The sequence below is a fragment of the Nothobranchius furzeri genome, chromosome 5 (assembly GCF_043380555.1).
Source record: "Nothobranchius furzeri strain GRZ-AD chromosome 5, NfurGRZ-RIMD1, whole genome shotgun sequence".
NCBI lineage: Eukaryota > Metazoa > Chordata > Actinopteri > Cyprinodontiformes > Nothobranchiidae > Nothobranchius > Nothobranchius furzeri.
Genome location: NC_091745.1, coordinates 36,941,448 through 36,967,303, shown reverse-complemented (window position 1 = coordinate 36,967,303; position 25,856 = coordinate 36,941,448). Strand labels below are relative to the sequence as shown.

Below are 25,856 nucleotides of genomic sequence, written 5' to 3'. Positions count from 1 at the left end.
GAAATGTGTTTGTGCAAAGCAGTTAAAAGTAATCATAAGCTCTTTAAAAATCTTCTGTTTGCAGGAAAGGGGTTAAACTGTTTTCACATCACATCGCTGCTGTCCGTTTGCAAACATCGGCTTCTTTATTTCTCCCATAAGCATTTACACCGAGCTGATTTAAATAACATGTTTCCATTCCTTTTTGCTTAAATTAATCTTTGAATTTGGTCGGTTTTATTCATGGTTGCTAAGCTAAATCCTGCAACTTTCTGCAACCTTTCCTTAATATTTTATTGACCATTGTTCTGACCTTGCTCTGCTGATGGTAGCGGGCTAAGCTAACTTTGACCGCTCAACTCAGTCGGGTGTTTCCCTTTGTAGTATTAGTCAAAGCTGGTTCTGATGTGACATTAAAGCAACAACTAAATAAAACTTTGAATTCAGTGATTTCAGACACTTACCCCTTCTTCACACCGGAAGCAGCGGCTCGGAGCGACAGCGGAACGTCTCTACCAACACTCTACTGATCTCTGCTTCTGGGACACATCAGTTTCTGCTGTCAGCATAGGGCTAGACAGGAAATCACATATGGTTTCAATGTAAAACTCCCAGTCACTTTCAAAATGAAAGACTATTGCAGCGATGCAATTTCATATCTATGTTGGTTACGTCAATACAAGTGATCTAACGGCTTACTTACTCCCAGCACCATTCCAGAAGTGCAGCAGTGTGTTTTTATGATTTTAATCCTGGCAGAGAGGAACAGCATCAACATGAACAAACCATGACCTTCGAAGTCTCGAGGCAGAGAAGCCGTGTCGCAGCTGAGATTCTCCTGGTGTGTGCCGGCGTGCAGCAAAAGTCATGGGGAAACTGTTCGGCTGCCTTTCCGCTCCGATGATGCTTCCAGTATGCTAAATGATAAATATACGACCCGCACGTGTATAGCGCCTCTCAGAGTAAGGACTCCAAAGCGCTTTACACTACAGTGTATCATTCATCCATTCACACACTGGTGGTGATGAGCTACGATGTAGCCACAGCTGCCCTGGGGCGCACTGACAGAGGCGAGGCTGCCGAGCACAGGCGCCACCGGTCCCTGGTATGAGTTAGGGGTGAGGCTGTGGAGCAGATTCAAACTAACAAAACAAAGAAATGTGCTTCAGGTAACAGCCATTTGGTCGTTACTGACACATCTGAAGGACAGAAACGGACTCATTATTCATCCAGTACCACTAACTGTGTGACGTCACAGCTCCAGGGCTCGAGATCTCACTAGGAACAAATATGATAACCGGGTACCTTTTTCTAAGGTTTCTACACAGCTGAGCAGATGTGTGTCCTTAAGCACTGAAACCTGCACAATGTCACGTCAGCAGAATCCAGAACGTTCTCCTGGTGACTGAACCAAATCAGGATGCCACTGGAAGAGCTGACCTCAGAGACTGGAGAGAAAGGAGTCTGGGCCTCTGTGCTTACGCTGCTGCCCTCGTCAGCTGACCCCAGATAAGCAAAGGAAAATGGATGGATGGATGGATCTATGGATGATTTGCAAGGAATATTAATAAATACCCCACTATTGATAACATTAGCACATTGTTTAGCCTGTCCTTGCCTGTAACTCCAAGTTAACATTTTACCTAACTCAGTCACCCCCCCCCCCCCCCCCCCACTTCCAAGTAGGAAAATATATCTAATAAAATAAAATAATCTCTCACCAGTGCGGAAGTGGTTCTTGCAATAACAGCTATGAGGACACACCTGTTAGTAAATCCAGCTGGACAGTAAATGTACAACAACTCAAACAGACCTGCCCTTACTCAGAAAACACTAATTAAATATTTGATATTTTTAAATCTTTTTCAAAAAGAAAACCGTTTCAAAGCCAGCTCTGTTTGATATTATTGTTGCACTCTTTACTTTGTGTTGTTAATCTTCGGCTGGACGCTAAAACAACTGAATCCGCCCTTTAAGTCCAGCTACTGCTCTTGGACTGAAATGTTGTTTTAAATTTTGACGCTTCAGTTCTGGAGGATCATCCACCCATTTAACAATCTTCACACACATCAGACTTGCATAAGGTCACTTGAGTTTAACTGTGGGAACCGGGGCAAACACGATTCACTGAAGAATTTAATGTGAGTCTTAAAAACAACAGAAAAAGAACATTTCACAAAGGGACACTGGAGATTAAATAACTGAAAGCATCTAAGAAACTATTTGGTGAACACATTAATGTTTCAGTGGCTGACCAGACAGTTTCTCATTAACGTTAGCGTTAGGGTTACAGTACTCATGAGAACAACTCCCCTTTTATAATTCCAACTGATGTTTTATTCTATATAAATTAATATCTGAATCAGTCACCTTTGTAACAAGAAGAACTTTTAAGGACTGAATAAATGCAGAATGAGCAACATAGCAACACTTTCACAGATGTTGGGCACCAGTATGAAAGCGTGATCAATGTTCCTGAGCCCATGGTAAGACTGATGACCAGCATAAGGAAAGGAAGCCAAGCTCTTGTGGCCGGATTTGGGTCTTCCACATGCCTCTGAGGCTCTGACAGGATAAAAACAAGTAAGTGCTTTTTGTTTTATCAGTGGAAAATCCACCAAGCAACTCACAGCCAGAGAGGTAATACTGGAGAGAGACTTGGACACATATGTTTTATACACTACCCAAACATGTGTGGCAAAAAAGCATAATCCTTAAAGGTGCAATCGCTTTGTAAGTGGCTAATCTGGTTTCACAAGAATAAACGATTTAGCACAAATTGGTGTCATTAAGGAGAACAATTCACTGACTGAAACATTGTTTTCAAACCTTTTTTTTTTTCAGTAGCAACATTTCATATGAGCATCAGAAATATTCCAGCTTCCAAATTTCATTTTTGGCAAACAACGGGAGGATGTTTGCAGCCGCAAACGAAACCATCAGCAAGGTAAAGAAAAACCTTATCTGTGTTTTAAAAAGAGCCAAAAATGGAATTAGGAGACAAACACAGCAAGAATGTGCAAACTCTTCCAGATCCCAGAACCATACTTTCTCTAAATCAGCAGAAAACACACAAGAAATAATTCTTGATTTGCTTCGATGTAAGATTTGATGTGTTATTTTAAACTGTTTCTACAAATATCACAGACAATGGGAACTGACGCTTTAGCCTTTATATACAGTAAATTAATACTTGCCAGATGTTAATATATGTGTGCTTCATGTTTTGGGAAATGGACCAATGGGGCTTTGTTCCAGAAACTTCTGGAGATAAGTTTGTTTATTTGTTTGTTTGTTTTTATTTCAAGCATTAATAATAAAAAAATAAAGTAAACAACTAAATTTGTAGCAATCAACATTGTTTGAAATGGAGGTAGGTTGAAGTAGGCACGTTTAAGGCCCCGCCCCTTTACATATTTAATGTTTCAAAAGAGAAAAAAATCCAGTTTAAACTAAGAGTATCGAGTCATTCAATTTAACAAATTTGCAACATTTTTAAAAAAAAAATAAAGAAGAAAAAAGAATTTCAACAAAGTCACCGTTGCAACTGTGCAGTCCAACAAAACAAGGCTCTCATCGGTACAGAATCAATAACTTATAAAGCTTTCTAGCTTTTTACTGCTCTTCATTTCTATATGAATTCAAAATTTGTTCTTTGAATTTTCTTTTAAATGTTCTTACTTTGCTTTATGTCATCTGTTAGAGACCATTCCATATTTTAATAGCTGCCACTGAGATACAGCAGCTTTTTAATGTTGTTCTGAAAGAATGTGTTTTAAAATCCAAACGGGCTCTCAGGTGGTACGCTCCATCCTTTACATGAAACACTTTCATTATTTTTAGGGGAAGTTGGTTGTTTTTTGCCTTATGCAGTATTTGTGCTGTTTTAAATTGAACCAGATCTGGAAATTTCAGTGGTCCGGTCTTTATAAATAGTTCATTAGTATGATCTTTGTATCCTGCCTGATTTATTAATCTAATAGCCCGTTTTTGCATTAATTTAATTGTTTCTAAGTTACTCTTGTATGTATTTCCCCACACTTACACTTTAAGTATTAATGCTGTTCTTATCAAACTCTTGCCTTGCCCTTTTGTAAAGTAAGATTTGGTCACACCAGAAAATACACACCAATATCCGACCGCTGGTAAATATTTTAAAGCACATAATTGTTTTCTGATTAAAGCAAACAATAAAATTGCTTCATGTTGAATTCATCTAAAGACCAAACTAATTAAAATGATTTTAATGTTATTATTATTATCATCATCATCATCATCATCATCATCATCATCATCATCATCATCATCATCATTATTATTATTATTATTATTATTATTATTATTATTATTATTATTATTATTATCATCATTGTTATTATTATTATTATTATCATTATTATTATTATTGTTGTTGTTGTTATTATTATTATTATCATTGTTATTATTATTATCTGAACACGCTTGTCCGTGCAGGTTCGGGGGCTGGTGCCTGTCTCCAGCAGTCAGTGGGTAAACAGGCGGAGTACACCCTGGACAGGTTTCCAGTTCATCACAGGGCAACACAGCAGAGGTGTGGACTCGAGTCACATGACTTGGACTCGAGTCAGACTCGAGTCATTATTTTAATGACTTCTGACTTGACTTGATAAAATCTATGAAGACTTACGACATGACTTGAACTTGAACGCCAATGACTTGCGATTTGAATCGACTTGCATCTGTTGACTTGATGATGACTTAAGCAAATTTGATATTTTAGCTGAAAAGTGGCACGACATGGACAAAAATCATAAATCATTCTTGGTTCTGGGTTTGATTTACTGCTGAATGCAGCAGCACGTTGTTTAGCATCGGTTTCAGTTGAACTTTCTGCTGTTTGAGCAAACAAATGAAGCTTTAAGAAGTTTTATTTCTGGATTTTATTTATTATCATCGTCATTAAATTGAAGTTGAACAGATGACTTGAGTATGACTTGAAAATTCAAAGTTAAGGACTTGGACTTACAGATCATTGACTTTGGACACGACTTGGACTTAGTTGTCTTTGACTTGGACTTGACTTGAGACTTGACTGGAAAGACTTGTGACTTACTTGTGGTTTGTAAAGCAGTGACTTGGTCACACCTCTGCAACACAGAGACACGCAGGACAAACAGCCATGCACACACACACAAACCTAAGCATAAGACAGACCAGTCAACCTAACAGTCATGTTTCTGGACTGTGGGAGGAAGCCGGAGAACCCGGAGAGAACCCACGCATGCACAGGGAGAACATGCTAACTCCATGCAGAAAGATCCCAGAACGGGATTTGAACCGTGGACCTTCTTGCTGCAAGGCAACAATTCTTAACCTGTACAGTACTCTACTACTCTACTACTGTTATAATAATAATAATAATAATAATAATAATAATAATAATAATAATTATTATTATTATTATTATTATTATATTATCCAGACTTCTGTATTAACACAGTTTATGACATAAAAGCGAGGTGAAAGTTAGGTAATAACTGAACTGAGTTCACTTCTTAGCCAACAATAAAAGAAAAAGGTGGAGAAGCAACTTTTCCCTGTAAAAACAGACAAGGTGTGCTCATTCACGGGGTGTTAGCTTCAGTGAAACATAAATGACTGATATCAGACATGTAGTTTGTATTAAAGCTCACACCTGTCACACCTTGTCAACATTTAGCAGGACCTGAGAGTCAGTGCAGAGTTTAGCCTGTGTTTGTTTTAGAGGAAGGGTATTGTTGGGCTTCCAGGTTGGTACTTTTTGGTCCTTGAGTGTATAAGTAGATGAGACCACACAGAAAGTCCACATGTAACCACTGAACAGGTGAGTTAAGCCGCGTGTTGGAATCATGTGATTTGGATAAGGCGATTTGATGATTGAATCCAGATGTTGGTATTTTCTCATTTTCAGCCATGGGGACCCTGCTGCTGTTCTGTGCTTTGGGGGCTTTCATGAGCTGTAAGTAGAGGTTTTATTTGTTATTGCAAACTTTTATTTTGGTTTGTTAATTGGTTTGTTTGGCATAACTGTTCAATTTTATTACGGCTTTGAGAATGCAGCAATGCCTTTTTTAATCATTAATGTCACCATATAAACTGAGTTATCTGTTCTTTGAAAACAATTCTTCACTTTTACTTTGTAGTTGTACCAACTGACACTAAAGAGCTGGAAAATGAGCACAATCCTCTTCGCATTAAAATACTCTTTTTCCTATCATGTAACCATGATATTTTACAGGCATGAGTTCTGCTTGGAGGCAGTCGGGTTTCTAAATCTCTCATTTCAAACAGAAAAAAGCATTTATCAAAGACCAGTATTTATTCCTGTCTTTTAACTTAGAAATAGAGCTTTTCATCCGTTTCCTCACTGGTGTCTTCTTGCTTCTTTGTACTGTTTGAGAAGCCTCTCTCATTCGGTCCTTTTACCCAATAGCCTGTTTCTGAATCCTTTGATTGCCTTGACACAAAAAGTCCTGTTCATTTCAAAATGTCTTCTCACACATTTTCACTTCACTTAAAGTTTGAAGGTCCAACTGTGTAAATATTTTATTTTTCATCACCTTTTCTGTCTCAGGCCCATCCAATGCAGGCTGGGCAGGGAGAGAGTTTGCCATGTCGTTTATGGAGAACTATGCACCGCACTACGATGGACCCCGTTTTCAGCTGTACATCACAGCCGTTCAAACCAATACTAAAGTGACCGTTCAAGTGCCTTCCTTGAAATTCAAAGAAGAAAAATCCCTTAAGGCTGGAGAAGGGGTCACAGTCAGCATCCCGACTGATGTAGAGATGTACGAAAGCGGAAAGTCTTCCAACACGGTGCAAATTGAAGCTTCAGCCAATGTTTCTGTGACCTCCTTTAACTACAAGCTGTACACAGCAGACACCTCTGTGTTGTATCCGACCACAGAGTGGGGCACAGAGTACTTCATCATCACTCCTCCTGGAAGCCCGTACGGCTCCTATAAAGAGTTTGCAGTGACAAATGGAAAAGACAGCAACAAGGTGGAGATCTACCCACAAGGGTCAGTGGAGTTTGAGGGCTGCGTCTATGGGAAAGGCAGTAAATTGGAGACTGATCTCCAGCCATATGAGAGTATCCTGCTTCAGAGCAGCGACGACCTCTCTGGCAGCAGAGTTTCCTCCAAGAATCCCGTTGCTGTATTCACTGGCCACACTTGTACATGGCAATTCTCAAAATGCAACCATGTTTATGAGCAGCTCCTGCCAGCAAGCAGATGGGGAACAAACTTCATTGTGCCTCCTCTGAGCTTCCAGGAGAACTACGACTCCTTGTTCCTCCAGGCCTCCCAGTCCACCAAGGTCACTATCAACCAGGGTGACCGTAAATATGACCTCAGCCTCTCCAGGGGAGAGGTAAAGGAGATCCTCTGCAAAAGTCCTGAAACAGTGTTCATTCAGTCCGATCGAGGCATCCAGGTCCTCCTGCTCTTCAACGGCGTGAGACAAGGCTTGCACCTATTTTATGACCCCTTTTTAACCACCATCATGTCCACTGACCGCTTCTGCTCTTCCTACTCACTTGGGGGTCTTGACAATTTTGACAATAAAGCTCTCATTGTGGCCAAAACTACAGGAACAGGTGGGATACGTTTTGACAATGGAAATCTGCCAAAGGATGTCCTATGGAAAAAGATCACAGGGTCAGATTTCTCCTGGGCTGAGATGTCCTATGAACAGAAACCTGGCAACAATGTTCACACTGTGTCCAGCCCTGACGTCAGCTTCGGTCTCTACAGTATTGGAGTCAGTCAGATGAATGGTTATGGTTCTGTGGGACACTGCACACAGCAAGGTATGGTGAGAAAAGTTCCACAAATCTCTCAACACAAACATTTCCTATTGAAACCCCCAGTGCGGGTGTTCACTGTTCTTTTTGTTTTCAGGAAGTGGATCTCTGTCCTGCAGCAGTGTCACCTGCAGTCCCAGTGAGGTGTGTGAGATGAGTGGTGGGCATCCCTCCTGTGTCCAAAAGCCAGTGAAGCTCGGCACCTGCTGGGCCATGGGGGATCCTCACTACAGAACGTTTGATGGACAACGCTTTGATTTTATGGGCACCTGCGCTTACACCATCACTAAAAACTGTGGGAAGGACAGCAGCCTTCCAGCATTTGAAGTCGTTTCCCTGAACGAGAACAGAGGAAGCAGCAAGGTGTCATACGTGAACCAGGTCATGATAACGGTGTACGGTGTCACTGTAACAGTGGTTCGATCTGAGACGGGTCGAGTGAGGGTAGGGTATCTGCTTGTGTTACTAAAACCTGCTTTCTTAGTATAACGTTTTAGTATTTGTGCTTTTTAACATTCACGCTTTTGACCTTCACTGGTTTGTGTAAGATGTGAAAACATTTTATTTCCTGTATTGGTGTGCAGATTGACAACAGTATGTGGACCTTGCCTGTGGTTTTGAACAGCAACAAACTGAACATGTCTCAGAGCGGCCGCTCTGCAGTTATTGAGACTGACTTTGGACTCACAGTCCGTTACGACTGGGATCACAATCTTGTGGTTACTCTGCCTGACAGTTACGCTGGTAAGACGTGTGGGCTCTGTGGAAACTTCAATGGCAATCCAAGTGATGATTTTGCCACACCCTCTGGAAGTAAGGCAGCAGGTGTTGTAGCCTTTGGGACCAGTTGGAAGGTCCCAGGATTGGTGGCGGACCCTCAATGCAAAGATGACTGTGTGGGTGGTTGTGCCAGCTGTGATCAAAATCTGCTTAAGAAGTATGAGGATAACTCATTCTGTGGGCTGATCAAAACAGAAAACGGTCCATTCAGCAAGTGCTACTCCATCATTGACCCTCAAGCATACCTGGAGAGCTGTAAATATGATTTATGTATGGGAGGCGGTCTTAGACAATTTCTCTGCAAGGCTCTCGAGGCTTACACGGACGCCTGTCAGGGTGCTGGGATCCAAGTTCAAGATTGGAGGAGCAAGGCAACATGTCGTAAGTAAAAACTCTGATTATTCACTAACTAGTTTTCCTGACTTTGGCCTTTTGGTGGCAGGTAAGAATTATTGTGTTTGAGTCTGTGTATGTGACAACATGAGTGGGACCTCTAGGAAAATTTAAAATCTACAGTGCCAAAGTTTAAGACTGGTTCACAGATAAAACTAGTAAAAAGGTACAAAAGTTAAAATATTACTATCAAACGGTTCTAAAAACAAAACAAGCAGTGCAACGACAAAAGCAAATTAAAAAGGAATTTATTCCGAAAGCTCGCGGATGATGATGCCCAAAATGAACTCCTAAATAAGTTTGTGCTGGGCCTCAGGGGACAAAGCAGTCCAGTCCGGCCCTGCGTGAGCTCGACAGGGAAGTCTTTACGGCCCCACCCTCCTGCGGTGCGCGTCGTCCTCGGGGAACCACAGGATCGCCGTACGGTGGATCCAACCCTCCTCCTCGGCCCGGCCCCTGTGGGCACACAATGTCACACCCTGTCCTGTCTCCCCGTTTGGTTCAGCCTTGTGTCTCCGTTAATTGCTCCCACCTGCCTCTCGTTTCCCAATCACCCTAGCTCCCGGCCGTCTTGTATTTAAACCCCTTCTGTTCTGTGCCTTGTGTCGGATCATTGTTTCTTTGTCAGCGTGTCTCCTAATAAATAAGTGTTAAGAGTTCCTACCTGTCTGCCTGTCTTCCTCCCCGCGTCTGGATTCTCGCCTCACCTCGGCTTCATTCACCGGCACGCGGTGACAGAATGATCCGACCCAATAACGGATCCAGCGGGGAGATTCCCCCTGGGAGTGCCTGTTGCAGTTTCTCTCCGTGGACCATCGGACGGCCTCTCTTCCTCCAGCCTCGCCGCAGACGACGTTACCAACCTTCAGCCTCGGCGATCCTCTCCACCCTGCCTGAGCCAGATGAGAGAATGGACCGGAAGACGCTTCCGGATCACTCCAGCTACGTGGGCACCCGCCTGGCTGTGTGCTCCCTCGGAGTTGGCCCACGGCATGGGGAAAGACGCCGGGCTCCACCGCAGCCCTGTGTCCTGGGACGGAACTGTGAGGTCCCCGTTGCCCCTGCTCGGCGCAGCAGCTTGGACCCGCCCCCGGTCAGACCAGCAGTCCGGTCTCCGGCCCAATCGGTGCCTCCGTCATCTGCAGGTGGAGGAGCAGTGCCCGCAGTCCAGCTGACAGAGCTTGTCAGTCTCCAGGCAGAGCTTGGCCGGATCCGCCAGCTCGTCAGCCTCCAGGAGTCCCATCTGGACACTCTATCCTCCTCAAACCGCCAGGAGAGGGTCTCGGTCCAGCCGGCAGCTCCCTCATCTCAGAGCCAGAGGAGCGAGCCCGAGATCCACCCAGCGGAGCTCGCCGGTCTCCGGGCTGAGCTGGCCCAGCTCCATCGACTGTGGTCGACACCTCTTCCAGCCTTGTGGTCGACGCCTCCTCCAGCCCTGTGGTCGACGCCTCCTCCAGCCCTGTGGTCGACGCCTCCTCCAGCCCTGTGATCGACGCCTCCTCCAACCCTGTGGTCGACGCCTCCTCGTGTTCTGAAGTCGACGCCTCCTCGTGTTCTGAAGTCGACGCCTCCTCGTGTTCTGAAGTCGACGCCTCCTCGTGTTCTGAAGTCGACGCCTCCTCGTGTTCCGAAGTCGACGCCTCCTCGTGTTCTTAAGTCGACGCCTCCTCGTGTTCTGAAGCCGACGCCTCCTCGTGTTCTGAAGCCGACGCCTCCTCGTGTTCTGAAGCCGACGCCTCCTCGTGTTCTGAAGCTGACGCCTCCTTGTGTTCTGAAGCCGACGCCTCCTCGTGTTCTGAAGCTGACGCCTCCTCGTGTTCTGAAGCTGACGCCTCCTCGTGTTCTGAAGTCGACGCCTCTTCGTGTCCTGAAGTCGACGCCTCCTCGTGTTCTGAAGTCGACGTCTCCTCGTGTTCTGAAGTCAACGCCTCCTCGTGCTCTGAAGTCGACGCCTCCTCGTGTTCTGAAGTCGACACCTCCTCGTGCTCTGAAGTCGACGCCTCCTCGTGTTCTGAAGTCGACGCCTCCTCGTGTTCTGAAGTCGACGCCTCCTCGTGTTCTGAAGCCGACGCCTCCTCGTGTTCTGAAGCCGACGCCTCCTCGTGTTCTGAAGCCGACGCCTCCTCGTGTTCTGAAGTCGACGCCTCTTCGTGTTCTGAAGTCGACGTCTCCTCGTGTTCTGAAGTCGACGCCTCCTCGTGTTCTGAAGTCGACGCCTCCTCGTGCTCTGAAGTCGACGCCTCCTCGTGTTCTGAAGTCGACACCTCCTCGTGTTCTGAAGTCAACACCTCCTCGTGTTCTGAAGTCGATGCCTCCTTGTGTTCTGAAGTCGACGCCTCATCCACTCCAGAGGTCGACGCCTCATCCACGCCAGAGGTCGACTCCTCATCCACTCCAGAGGATGACGCCTCATCCACTCCAGAGGTTGACGCCTCATCCACTCCAGAGGTCGACGCTCTCGCCAGTCCAGAGGTCGACGCTTTCGCCAGTCCCGTGGTTGACGCCGTCTCCAGCCCAGAGGCCAACGACGCCTCCTCCAGCCCTGTGATCGACGCCTCCTCCAACCCTGTGGTCGACGCCTCCTCGTGTTCTGAAGTCGACGCCTCCTCGTGTTCTGAAGTCGATGCCTCCTCGTGTTCTGAAGTCGACGCCTCCTCGTGTTCTGAAGTCGACGCCTCCTCGTGTTCTGAAGTCGACGCCTCCTCATGTTCTGAAGTCAATGCCTCTTCGTGTTCCGAAGTCGACGCCTCCTCGTGTTCTTAAGTCGACGCCTCCTCGTGTTCTGAAGCCGACGCCTCCTCGTGTTCTGAAGCCGACGCCTCCTCGTGTTCTGAAGCCGACGCCTCCTCGTGTTCTGAAGCCGACGCCTCCTCGTGTTCTGAAGCTGACGCCTCCTCGTGTTCTGAAGTCGACGCCTCTTCGTGTTCTGAAGTCGACGCCTCCTCGTGTCCTGAAGTCGACGCCTCCTCATGTTCTGAAGTCGACGTCTCCTCGTGTTCTGAAGTCAACGCCTCCTCGTGCTCTGAAGTCGACGCCTCCTTGTGTTCTGAAGTCGACGCCTCCTCGTGTTCTGAAGTCGACACCTCCTCGTGTTCTGAAGTCGACGCCTCCTCGTGTTCTGAAGTCGACGCCTCCTCAAGTTCTGAAGCCGACGCCTCCTCGTTTTCTGAAGCCGACGCCTCCTCGTGTTCTGAAGCCGACGCCTCCTCGTGTTCTGAAGCCGACGCCTCCTCGTGTTCTGAAGTCGACGCCTCTTCGTGTTCTGAAGTCGACGTCTCCTCGTGTTCTGAAGTCGACGCCTCCTCGTGTTCTGAAGTCGACGCCTCCTCGTGTTCTGAAGTCGACGCCTCCTCGTGCTCTGAAGTCGACGCCTCCTCGTGTTCTGAAGTCGACACCTCCTCGTGTTCTGAAGTCAACACCTCCTCGTGTTCTGAAGTCGATGCCTCCTTGTGTTCTGAAGTCGACGCCTCATCCACTCCAGAGGTCGACGCCTCATCCACGCCAGAGGTCGACTCCTCATCCACTCCAGAGGACGACGCCTCATCCACTCCAGAGGTTGATGCCTCATCCACTCCAGAGGTCGACGCTCTCGCCAGTCCCGTGGTTGACGCCGTCTCCAGCCCAGAGGCCGACGACGCCGCCTCCAGCCCAGAGGCCGATGACGCCGTCTTCAGTCCAGAAGTCAAGGACGTCTCCTCCGGCGTCTCTGCCTCCGGCGTCTCTGCCTCCGGCCGCCGCCGGTCCTGCCCTCACCAAGCGCGGGCCCCCAAGAGCCCGTCGGGGTCTCCTCCTTTGCCACAGACGCAGGCCTCCAAGAGCCCATCGCCTCCTCCTCTGCCGCAGACGCAGGCCTCGAAGAGCCCATCGCCTCCTCCTCCGCCGCAAACGCGGGCCCCCAAGAGCCCGTCGGGGTCTCCTCCTTTGCCACAGACGCAGGCCTCCAAGAGCCCATCGCCTCCTCCTCTGCCGCAGACGCAGGCCTCCAAGAGCCCATCGCCTCCTCCTCCGCCGCAGACGCAGGTCTCCAAGAGCCCGTCGCCTCCTCCTCTGCCACAGACGCAGGCCTCCAAGAGCCCGTTGCCTCCTCCTCTGCCGCAGACGCAGGCCTCCAAGAGCCCACCGCCTCCTCCTCTGCCGCAAACGCAGGCCTCCAAGAGCAGGTCGTCTCCTCTTCCTCTGCCCCAGGCGCAGGCCCCCGGACTCTGCTGGTCCCTGCCTCCTCTCTGTTGGTCCCTCGGTTCCTCTTGGCCCTCCCTCCGGGTCCCCCTACTCCCGCCCTGCTCCTTGTTCCTGTGGGCGTCTGGGATCCACCCTTTTGGGGGGGGGGGGGGGGGGGGGGACTGTCACATTCTGTCCTGTCTCACCGTTTGGTTCAGCCTTGTGTCTCCGTTATTTGCTCCCACCTGCCTCTCGTTTCCCAATCACCCTAGCTCCCGGCCCTCTTGTATTTAAACCCCTTCTGTTCTGTGTCTTGTGTCGCATCATTGTTTGTTTGTCAGCGTGTCTCCTAATAAATAAGTGTTAAGAGTTCCTACCTGTCTGCATGTCTTCCTCCCAGCGTCTGGATCCTCGCCTCACCTCGGCTTCATTCACCGGCACGCGGTGACACACAACAACTCCGGCGGTAAAAGGTCCCCGGCACCAGACCATGCACAGAGAGACAGCAAGCTCCAAACACTGCCAGGCACTGATCAATTACTTACGCATGGGGGCAGAGTAACTCTGCCCACCTGCCATGCTGCGCTCCGTGCCCTGGCTTCTCTGGCTGCGGATCTCGCTCTCCGCTGCTGCTGCTGTCCGTACCGCTGGTGAACCCCCTCCTCGGTCCAAGACTCTGACCGGACTCAGTGGCACCTGTACGCGCCCCGCACATGTGTGGAGAGAGGGACACCCACGCTCCTCCGCACTCGGCCGCCGTCCATCCTCCAGGACCGTACTCCGGGTGCTCCTCTGTTCCGGCGGGGGGGGGGGGGGGGGGGGGGGTCCGGGGTGCGCCTCTGCCTCTTAGCTGGCTCTATCTGCCATCCTGGCTGTCTTTCCTGGTCCACGCGTTCCTCCCTTTAAACAAAACCTGTCTGCCCTCGCCTCCTGCCTGCATCTGTTCATTAATTGGCAGTCCAGGCAACACTCTGCCGCAGGTGTAGATGATTGGGGTGATTAACACAGAATGAAACACAATGTTGCACCAAACAAACTAAAAACACACCATCAATAAAAACATGCACATCAGAATAAAAGCAAGTAAAACATGCTATATAGAATATAAAATAAGTGCAACATTACCACTCTGTGATGTGTCTATTTGAAAATATAGTATGAGCCAGTGAACAGCTTTTAATGAAACAGAAAACAAATCCTGCATGAACACTTGAAGTCAACCCCATTCAAAGTGACCAGCACAGCTTGGACAGTGTAACTTAGGTTACAGATACTGAATGAAAGTCACATGACTAAACTACAACGAGATGGTTTGAGATTCCACAAAGCAGTTTTTGAGATTTGGCCAAAGCATCTTGACTCTCAAACTTTTCAACATCAGAAAACTGTAGTTTAATTTTTAGCATAAAGGTAGCAGGCTAAATGGATTCATTCAAGGAATATAACACCTTTAATTCATCTATTCATCTATTTTGTATCTATTCCTTCCCTGCAGCTGTCAAATGTCCAGCCGACAGTCACTACGAGCTCTGTGGAAGTGCCTGCCCTGCCACTTGTTCGGACCCTAATGCCCCCTCCAAATGCAAACGCCCCTGCATGGAGACCTGCACCTGTAACAAAGGCTTTGTTTTAAGTGGAGACAAGTGTGTTCCTGAAGCTCAGTGTGGTTGCACCTATGAGGGTCGGTACATTCCTTCAGGGGAGGCATTCTGGGCTGACCAGAACTGTAAGCAATGGTGTAAATGCAGCCCAGGAAGCAGACGTGTGGAGTGTCAAAATAAAGGCTGCGGGGCAGGTCAGCAATGCAAAGTGGTCAACGGCATCAGAAAATGCCAAGCGACATCGAACAGTACCTGCCAGGCCACCGGTGATCCTCACTATGTGACCTTTGACAAGCAGAAGTTTGACTTTCAGGGCACGTGTGTTTACCAACTAGCTGCTCTCTGCTCCACGGACCCAGAGCTGGTGCCTTTTGAGGTCCGGGTACAGAATGATCACCGAGGCAGTAAGGTGGTTTCCTACACCAAGTTAGTGGAGATCAAGGTGTACTCCACTAGCATCGTCATAACAAAGACGTACAAAGGCATGATCATGGTAAGACAGGTTTATGTGAAGTTAATTCTGCTTTAAATTTCTTTAGTTTTGAAATGTTGCTGAATTCTCTTCTTCAGGTAAACGAAGAGCTGCTCAACCTCCCAGTCAGCCTTAACGAAGGACGGATATCTGTGTATAAGAGTGGCTTGTTTGCTTATGTTACCACAGATTTTGGCCTAAAAGTTTCTTTCAACTGGGAAAGTGCCGTTTTTCTAACACTGCCGAGCAACTACATGAGCGCTGTCTGTGGCCTCTGCGGTAACTACAACGGCCGGTCCCAGGACGATTTGACCCCCAAAGATGGAAACAAACCTGTCAACCCTACAGATTTTGGTTCCAGCTGGCGAGTGGCTGAAATCCCGGGATGTGTGGAAGGCTGTAAAGGGGTGTGTCCTGACTGTGACATCACAGAAAAGGTTCAGTATGAAAAGAATGACTTCTGTGGCATGATCCGAGACCCCAAAGGGCCTTTCCGAGAGTGTCATGCCAAGGTGGATCCAGCTGGCTTCTTCGAGGACTGTGTTTATGATGTGTGCCTGTACAAAGGCCTGAAGGATGTGCTGTGTCAGGCAGTTACATCATACACATCTGCCTGCCAAGAAGTGGGAGCCAATGTGTATAGCTGGAGAACCAACCAGTTCTGTGGTGAGATGTGTTTTGATTTTGTTTACTTATTTAAAACAAAAGAAAGAGAGAAAATAAAGTACTTCAATCCTCCAGTTAGTATGTATATGTATATATGTAGTGGATAAATGATTGCATTCTGTCCCTTGTGTGCAGATGTGAGATGTCCTGCTAACAGCCACTATGAAGTCTGTGCACCTGCCTGTCCTTCAACCTGCAGCACTCTGGCTCCTCCTCAGGGATGCCAGGCTTCTTGTAAGGAGGGTTGCATCTGTGATGAAGGCTTCATCCTAAGTGGGAATCTCTGTGTCCCCTTCTCGCAGTGTGGCTGCCTCTACAACGAGCGCTACTACCTCGTCGGTGAGGTGTTTTATCCCAACGGGCAGTGTCAGGAGGAGTGCAAGTGCTCACAGGATGGAAAAGTAAACAGAGTATTTAAATCAAAACACGCCAGAGTGACTTGAAACATGTTACCTGTTTTTAATTAAATAGTTGCTATGTGTCTGTGTTTATCTCAGGTTGAATGCAAGAAGTTCACATGTGGTCCTAATGAGAAGTGTATGATCGAAGACGGGATCCAGAAGTGTCACCCTGTTGGTAAGGGGGTGTGCCAGGCCTCTGGTGACCCCCATTACCTCTCGTTTGATGGGAATAAATACGATTTCCAAGGCACATGCACCTACACTCTCTCTAAGAGCTGCGGGCTGGACGGCACCCACCTGGAGGACTTTTCTGTTCAGGTGGAGAACGTGCAGTGGGACCAAATGAGGGGAAACAAAAAGGTCTCTGTTACCCGGCTGGTTGCTGTGGAGGTCTACGGCTTCACACTCATCGTGAGAACTAAAATGCTTGGTGTGTTGGTGAGTGACTATTTAAAGAAAAACATACCAGCATCTATTTTAACTCATTCACTGCCAACCGTTTCCTGATCACTAACGGCCTTCGCTGCCAGCGTTTCTCACCGTTTTTACTGTTATTTTAAGAGTCACAGAACGTTGCGTGCTAGCATGATGTCAACGCCAAAACAACCAAAACAAAGCGGAGACTCACCTCTTACATCAGGAAGAAGCCGCATGTTTTTAGTATTATCCGTTCTTTCATAATTCGTTGTCGAATTGTGATCGGCAGACGCTTTTCCGGTTCGCGCCTCACTTTTCTTACAGGAACGGCCCAAAACGATCTCCTAACACATGGATGGTCTGCTTCCTGATCACGTGACATGTGATGTATGCGGATGAAGATCGGCTTCAGGGCTGAGATGTTTGTTCTCTCAGCGCGGGGGCTCGTTCCGATTTTCAAACAGTAAAAAAATGCAAATGACGACTTTAGTCATCATTGGCAGTGAATGAGTTAATGGTTAAAAAACGTTTAAACCCCTTTTGTTTCAGGTAAACGGAGTTTTCAACAATCTTCCTGTAAGTCTCAATGACGGAGCAGTTCAGGTTTACAGAGAAGGAAGAAATTATGTCATCACGACAAATTTTCAACTGATCGTCACGTATGACCTGGTCTATCACGTGACAGTCACGGTACCCGGTAATTACCGTGGCAAAGTCTGCGGCCTGTGCGGCAACTTCAACGGCGACAAAAACGACGACTTCCAGATGTCCAACAGTAAAGTCACTAAAGACGTGAACGCGTTTGGAGGTTCGTGGAAGGTGACCGTTCCTAATGTGGTGTGTGAGAACGGCTGTGAGGGGCAGAACTGTCCTGACTGTGACCCGGCTCGCAAGGCTGTGTTCTCAGAGACCACCTACTGCGGTGTTCTAACAGCACCCAAAGGTCCGTTTGCTGTCTGCCACAGTAAGCTGGACCCACAGCCATACTTTGATAACTGCGTGTTTGATTTGTGTGCCTCAAACGGAGACGGAGACACGCTTTGTGACAGTGTGGCAGCCTACGCCTACAACTGTCACATGGCAGGCACTGATGTCAAAGACTGGAGGACTCCATCCTTCTGCGGTAGGTTTTTAATTTGCTGTCCAATCAGCTTATTGGTGAATCTGTTTAAAGACATGCTTTCTCACTTTTCCATTTTTTGTGTGTGATACTGTAAAACAGCCATGAAATGCCCCTCAAACAGTCACTATGAGGTGTGTGCTGCACCCTGGTCTGCTTCCTGCCCCGGTCTCACAGAGATCGTTCAGTTCTCCTCCGGCTGTGCAGAAGGCTGCGAGTGTGATGTGGGTTTCCTGTTCAATGGGGAGACGTGCATCAATGAGACCCAATGTGGCTGCTATGAGAAAGGGAAAACATACATGGTACGCCTCTGTTTAAAAAATCTGTCCATTTTGGTGCATCTGAGCATGTCATTCAAATCACATCAAATGATTTTTCATCAGGATTATTTGGGGTGTTTAAGGTTTTTGTAAACCAGCTGAATAGCTTTTAAATGCCCTATGACAGTATGGTTTGTTTTCATGAACTAGTCCTTTGTTTCCAGCCTGGTGAAGTCATTCATCAGGACGACTGTAACACAAAATGCACCTGTGATCCATCGAGAGGCCTCGTCTGTGAGAAACAAACCTGTCCTACAAGCACCAAATGCATGGTCAAGGAAGGCATCAGGGCATGCTACAACACAGGCATGACACGTTCTATATGTTTATTCTTACTACTATTAACTAACAGCACAACTGTTTAAAAAAATGCACTGTTGTGTGCCTCTTGCAGACCCCTGCAAAGATGCCAACTGTCGTGTCCAGGAAACTTGCCGCGTGGATAAGGATGTGGCCACCTGCGTTCCCAAGTTCACAGGCACCTGCTGGGCCTGGGGCGACCCCCACTACCACACATTTGACGGTTTGAACTTTGACTTCCAGGGAACCTGCAGGTATGTCATCTCCAAGACCTGTGGAGCGCTGAACGGCCTGGTCCCCTTCTCCGTCACCGAGAGGAATGACAACAGAGGAAACACCGCGGTTTCTTATGTCAGGGAGGTCGATGTGCTCGTGCATGGGTACAACATCACAATCCGAAAAAACCAAGTTGGTCAAGTCACGGTGAGACTTTAGCTCCTTCCTGTTTGACCCGATTTTATTTACTATGAGCCCTTTTTATGTTGCGGTCCGTGTTTTTCAGGTAAATGGTGAGCTGCTCAATCTCCCAGTAGAACTGGGGGGTGGTAAAGTGACTGTGCTTCAGAAAGGATCCACTGCAGAGGTCGGAACAGACTTTGGCCTGGTGGTCTCTTATGACTGGAACTGGTATCTAGTCGTTAAACTCCCCAGCAGCTACTACGGCAGCGTCTGTGGGTTGTGTGGCAACTTCAACGGCAACATGGGTGACGAGCTCCAGAACCCAGCTGGGAATGCTGTCTCCTCCGTAATAGAGTGGGCTAAGAGCTGGCAAACGCCGGATCAGGACAAAGACTATCCGTGCTGGGACACGTGTGAGAAAAACTGCCCTACCTGTGATAATGATGACAGGAAACTCTATGAGACCCAGGGTTTCTGTGGGGCCTTAGCGGCTCAGACCAACAGTGTGTTTAGGATGTGCAACGGAAAGTTGGACCCGCAGGCCTTTATGAACAGCTGTGTGTATGACATGTGTTTAAATAAGGGAGACAAAAAGATGCTGTGTCAAGCTCTGGCCTCCTACAATGCGCAGTGTCGCGAGCAGGGGATAATCATCAAGGACTGGAGGAAGATGTTTGGCTGCCGTAAGTATTTAGAAAATGATTTTGTTCCTAATTGAAATAATTATTTATTGTATTCTTAAATATTTAACCTGTAAACATTTTATGCACACCCAGCAATGAACTGTCAGCCCAACAGCCACTATGAAGACTGTGCCAGCTCATGCCAGCCATCCTGCCCATTCCCTGGGGAAAAGCAGCAGTGCAGCGGCGCCTGTGTGGAGGCCTGCGTGTGTGATCAAAATTACGTCCTTAGCGCTGGCATCTGTGTGCCTGCGGCAACATGTGGTTGCTCTTATCAGGGACGCTACTACAAACCGGGCCAGCAGTTCTGGGCCGACGAGGCTTGTGGCCGCCTGTGCACATGCAACACGACCCTGGGCATGGTAAAGTGCCGTGAAGCCTCTTGCTCGTCTAAAGAGAAATGCACCGTAGTGGATGGGGAGCGTGCCTGCAGACCCATCAGCTACGCCACTTGCACAGCCTCAGGTGACCCACACTATCGCACTTTTGATGGCCGCAAATATGACTTCCAAGGCACGTGTGTGTATCAGCTAGCTGGCCTGGGCTCTCAGCAGCCCGGGCTGGTACCTTTTAATGTCACCGTGCAGAATGACAACCGGGGGAACAAGGCTGTGGCCTACACAAGGACTGTCAACATTTCCATGTATGGTGCTACTCTCATCATCAGCAGAGAATACCCCTACAAGGTCTTGGTACGTACTGATGTGGAAGTATGGATAGAGGAGCATGTGGTTAGGAACATTAATAGAAGGATGAGAATTAGGGCACTGCCTAGTTAAATCACTGAATGTAAAAGCAGGACAGATATTCTCAGACTGATTCAAATGAGTGGATGATTATTTCTTTTGTTACTGTGCTAATTCTGTCTTTCCTCTCTCTCTCTCTCTCTCTCTGTTATATATATTTTAATTACACATTAAAAATTAGATCCAGACAGTCTTAATTAAGCAACGATTTAACTGCACATTAGAATGGATTAGTGTGGACGGCAAAATTATTAAATCTATAATCTCCTGGAAATATTCCTTTCTCGTTTTCTGCTCTTCAGCTCAATGGGCAGCTCACTTCGCTGCCTCTGGATTACAACAACACGCTGGTGGTGTTTCGGAGCGGCAGTGCAGCTGTAGTGGAGACAGATGCTGGAGTCACCGTGAGCTTTGACTGGCAGAGCACGGTCAGTGTCACTTTGCCCAGCAGCTACCAGGGAGCGGTCAGCGGTCTGTGTGGCAACTACAACGGAAACGCTCAGGACGACCTGACCATGTCGAACGGTAAAACCGCCCCGGATGGCACCAGGCTGGGGGAGAGCTGGCAGGTGGCCCTTGCACCGGGCTGTTCATCGGTCTGCGAGGGGTCGTGGTGCCAGGCCTGTTCAGACTCCCAGAAGAAAGTGTACGAAGCTACAAAGCAGTGCGGTATCATTGTTGACAAGGCAGGGCCTTTCAAAGACTGTCACAGTCAAGTGGACCCAGCTCCCTACATGGAGGACTGTGTTTATGATGTCTGTCAGTATCAGGGCCATCAACGACCGATGTGCGATGCTGTACAGGTGTATGTGTCTGCCTGTCAGAGCAAAGGAATCACCGTCCTCTCCTGGAGAACAGACACATTCTGCTGTGAGTTTTACATTTTTACGTTCTTCAAATATTGTTTTGAGTACCTGTGCCTTCTTTAATCGGTCTTCCTTCTTTCTAACAGCAATGAAGTGCCCCGCTAACAGTCACTACGCCCTGTGTGCCACCGGTTGCCCGACCACCTGTGCCAGTCTAAACTCCTTGTCCACCTGCCACAGACGCTGTGCAGAGACCTGTGAGTGTAATCAAGGCTACCTGCTGAGCGGAGAGGCCTGTGTGCCTGTAAGAGAGTGTGGGTGCTCCTATGATGGTCGGTACTATAAGAAAGGGGAGATTTTCTTTCCTCAAAACAAGTGTGATCAGCAGTGTACCTGTGAAGAGAATGGGGCGGTAACTTGCCAAAAGAATAAATGCCAGCTAGGAGAAGTTTGTAAGCTTGTAAATGGAGTGAACGGATGCCACCCTGAGGGGGAAGGGAAATGCGTGGCGTCCGGTGACCCACATTACATCTCCTTTGATGGACAGAGGTTCGATTTCCAGGGCACTTGTGTCTACGTTCTGGCGAAGGTTTGCGATGGGGACAAAGGACGGCTGACATCATTCACTGTCACCCAAGGCAATGAAAAGTATGGGAATGGAAAAGTGGCTGTAACCAAGTCAGTTGCAGTGACTGTCTACGGTCATGTGATTTTCATTCAGCAGCAAGTGCCTTGGAGAGTCATTGTGAGTTTAACCCAAACACACCCGTGCATGATGCTAACCTGCTCACTGGATGGTTGTGATCTTCTACCTCTCTTTCCAGGTAAATGACGAGCTGCTTAACCTTCCTCTCTCCCTAGAAGAGGGCCGGCTTACAGTCACCCAACAAGGTCGTAACATCGTGGTCCAAACAGACTTTGGACTGAAAGTTCTCTATGACACTGTGTACTATGTTGAGGTGATAGTGCCGTCTACATACCAGGGTAACATGTGTGGTCTGTGTGGGAACTACAACAAGAACGGGGCCGATGACTTCAGGCTTCCTGATGGAAAACAAACAAAAGACGTTGATGAGTTTGGGAAGGCGTGGGTTCTGGACCTGCCTGATTACGTGTGTGGTGGCTGTGGAGGCCAGTGTCCGGGGTGTGAGCCAGCCAAAGCTGCACTGTATGGAAAAGCAGACTCCTGCGGCATCATGAGTGAGCCTAGCGGGCCATTCAGAGCCTGCCACAGCATCATCAACCCAGCAGCTTACGTTTCTCATTGCGTGTTTGATGTTTGTGCTACGAGTGGAAACAAAGACACCCTGTGCAGCAGCGTGCAGGCCTACGCGCTGGCCTGCCAGAGTGCAGGAGTTCAAATCCAGACATGGAGGAGCAGCTCATTCTGTCGTAAGCGACAAGCAATCGCATTTTAACCGTGTTTCATTCATGTCTTTGAATTATTATTCAAATTTTGTTCTGCTGTAGCTGCTTCCTGTCCTCCACACAGCCACTACGAGGTGTGCGCTGACACCTGCAGTGGAACATGTGCCAGCTTCATTCAACGAGTCACTTGCTCTGGAAGTTGTTTTGAAGGATGCCAATGTGACGCTGGTTTTGTTTTTGATGGCATCCAATGTGTTCCCCTGGAAAACTGTGGGTGTATGCACAACGACCGATATCTTACGGTAAAGTTTCACAGAGGTTTCGTTCTGGTGCACATTTAAGACCGATTCTTAAATCTACAAACTGTTTGTGATTTAGGTGGGCCAAGACGTGGTGGACAAAGACTGCAAATCCAGCTGCGTGTGCCAGGCCTCGGGGCTGGTGAAGTGTGAGAAGCTGTCCTGCTCTGATAAAGAGGTTTGTGATGTACGTGACGGGGTCAGAGGTTGTCACATCAAACAGGGTCACTGCAGCGTCAGCCCACCTGGCAAGCTGAGCTCCTTTGACGGCATGTCCGGAGCAATGAGGGCACAGGGGGCATTTGAGGTGGCTTCTGTGTGCGATGAAACCTCTAAGCATTGGTTCCGTGTGGTTGTGGATGTCAGGATCTGCAGCAAGAAGTCCCTTCTTGCTGTTGCCACGGTGTATGTGTTTTTCAACGACACCACGGTGACAGTGAACAGCCAGCATGACACTTGGGTAAGGAATTTTTAACTAACTTTTTTCCTTTTTCTTTTTTTTTGCAAAAACTCACTTTTTGTTTTTCTAAAATGAACGTCCTCTCTCTGTCATTTATTCAGGTGAATGGCAGGAAAGTGTCTCTCCCCAGCAAAGTGACCAACGAGCTGTCAGTCCAGATCTCAGACAGGAGCGTGGTCATTGAGAGGGCATCAGCTGTGCAGGTCACCTATTCTGTTTCACAAGAGGTCACCATCACTATTGACACCAGCCTGTCTGGTAAGATGTGTGGTGCCTGTGGAAACTACAACGACAACTCCACCGATGACATGAAAACAGCAGACGGGAAAGCAGCCACTGATGTGTCTGGAGTCATGGACTCTTGGAGTGCTGGAGACTTTTCTAGTTGGTGAGTTTTCTGAATGGGAAGAAAAAGGAGAAAGTTTGAAACACGTTCCTTTTACGATGCAGACCTCAAACTTCACCTGACCAGTGAAACGATCAGGTTCAGATCAGTGAGAGATGGGATGGTGCTTTGGCCGCTCAACCGCTCACTCTCTTAACGGCAAGAACTAAACAAGGACTCCACAGAGCCCTTTTAAAGTAATGAGAGTGTGGGTTTTAATTGCATTTGGCTGAATTTAATTAAGAAATGCCGGAGAATCCCCCATGGTAATTACTGATTAAAAAGCAGGTGAGGCCGACAGGCATGGCCATCAAAAGCCACAAAGCTTGCAATCCAATCTCTGCTTGTCATCCAAGGACACTTAAGACTCATCTGGGTGCAATATTAATCTGAGAACATGTCTTTAGTTTTGGAGTACCTTACACTCAAGTAAGACCTCTGGAGTCTACCAAGCAACAAAAGACCCGCGCACACACACACACACACACACACACACACACACACACACACCAGTAGTGTGTTTGTGATCACATATGTTTTAAAAAGAGCTAATTATTGAAAAACAGTTTGAGCGGGCACGACTTTACTTGCTGCGGTGCCGTTTTTGACCATGACTTTCCTTGTTCTTGCAGTGGTCTGTAGAGACGATGGCTCTGCATCAACAGAGAAAAGCCTCCTGCACAAAGGTACTTTACAAAAGTCGTGTCTGTCAGAAAAATGTGGATGCATGAAACAGCTGTGAAGCATCGCTAACAACAACCTTGTGTTTCTCTCTCCCAAACAGGATGAAGACAGTGTTTTTCTGTTTGCATCATCAGCATCGTCACCACTTCCTTCTTTTGTTTCCTGGTAGCCTGGGGTCTCATTTATCAAACATTGCGTAGAATCCTTACTAAAACCGTACTTAAGATCAGCAAAAAAAAAGTACTTACGCCAAGCAGGTTTGTGATCTATCAAACATGGAGTACGCACAGCTGCACGCAATCTCCGCTTCATAAATCAGAGACTAACGAGAATGTTTCTCAGCTGCTTTTTAGTCACATCCCGCCCTCACCACGCCCACTTACTGACATAAATAGTCAATGCAAGGTGCCTTGTGGATCTCATGCATATACATAATCAAATCAATCAATCAATACTTTATTAATCCCAGAGGGAAATTAGAGATAAGCCGACTGTTGCAGCGCTCCGCCAATGACATGGTGACCGTAGATCAAGGCAGATCAAGGAAGTACTATTTCACAAGCAGAAGTTGAGGTACCTGTGGGTGAGGTGGAGAACTGAAAGGAAGTGCTTTTGCAAAACAAATAAGAGAAAATCCACGGAGTGGCACAGCGTTGCTGAAGCCGTCAATGCTGAGTTCTTCAGAGAGATCTGTGGCGGATATAAAAAAATGATCCGATCAGGATTTGATTCCCAGACTCCCGGGTGAAAGTCATGCACACTAACCAGTCACCCAAACGGAGATCTCCCTTGTTCAAGTAGCCAGGGCGCATGATCAATCAGGTCACAGTGACAGGACACACACACCGTCACAGACGCATGATGTTCTGTCTCAATCTGCCCCCCTGCTGATTTCTGCATTCCACATTCTGGCTTCAGGCTGTGTGTGTGTGTGTGTGTGCGCGCGCGCGCGCGTGCGTGAGGCAGTGTGTGTGGAGTGTGTGCGCATGTGTGTGTGTGTGTGCACGTGTGTGTGTGTGCATGTGGGGGGACTTGTTCTGTGTGAAAACGAAGCGGTACAAGTGATAATGCTGCAGGAATTCATAATTGTATCTTCTCAGCAGCAGCACTGCAGGTGCTCTCCATGTCCATCATGTGCATAAGCCAGGTCCTTAGTCAGCTTAAAGTTGCGCACATTTTTCCACTAAGTTTTCTTTCATAAATCCCAAAGTTTGCGTGGAAAGTTACTTACGCAGTTTTCCGATCCCGTTTTGTGTAAGCAAGCTTGATAAATGAGGCCCCTGGCCTATTATCGTTCTCTGTAAAGGTCAAACCATGTGGCTCATTCTTGTCCAACACCTCTATCTAGTGGAGACATGGAAGACTGCAACATGTTATTTCTTCTGCTTGCTTAGAAATACACTATTTTCATTCTGACTACTAAATAAATACCTTTTGACGACAAAGTGTGCTTGTTATTTGTGATGTGTGAAAATGCGTTATGATCCTATTTTAAAACTTTAAAAATAAATAGCTAAATCAGAGGTTTATACGTGTGATCCTCTCAAGTGCAGCTGGTGGGACAGTAATGCGCCTGGAAGTCCTTGAAGGA

General features: G+C 47.5%; 1 protein-coding gene across 1 annotated transcript; it reads left to right on the top strand.

The window, feature by feature from the left end:
* Window positions 1-6,602: 6,602 nt before the first annotated feature.
* Window positions 6,603-25,710, top strand: LOC107378625 (IgGFc-binding protein). Its single transcript, XM_070551914.1, is given in 21 exon segments — window positions 6,603-7,917; window positions 7,919-8,251; window positions 8,392-8,968; window positions 14,634-15,232; window positions 15,310-15,877; window positions 16,013-16,278; window positions 16,375-16,716; window positions 17,224-17,818; window positions 17,918-18,117; window positions 18,300-18,441; window positions 18,530-18,858; window positions 18,938-19,517; window positions 19,611-20,209; window positions 20,566-21,133; window positions 21,216-21,814; window positions 21,894-22,461; window positions 22,540-22,739; window positions 22,816-23,196; window positions 23,298-23,584; window positions 24,214-24,267; window positions 24,366-25,710. Coding segments are annotated over 20 exon segments (9,051 nt in total). The 5' UTR covers window positions 6,603-6,609; the 3' UTR covers window positions 24,224-24,267; window positions 24,366-25,710.
* The last annotated feature ends 146 nt before the right edge of the window (window positions 25,711-25,856 follow it).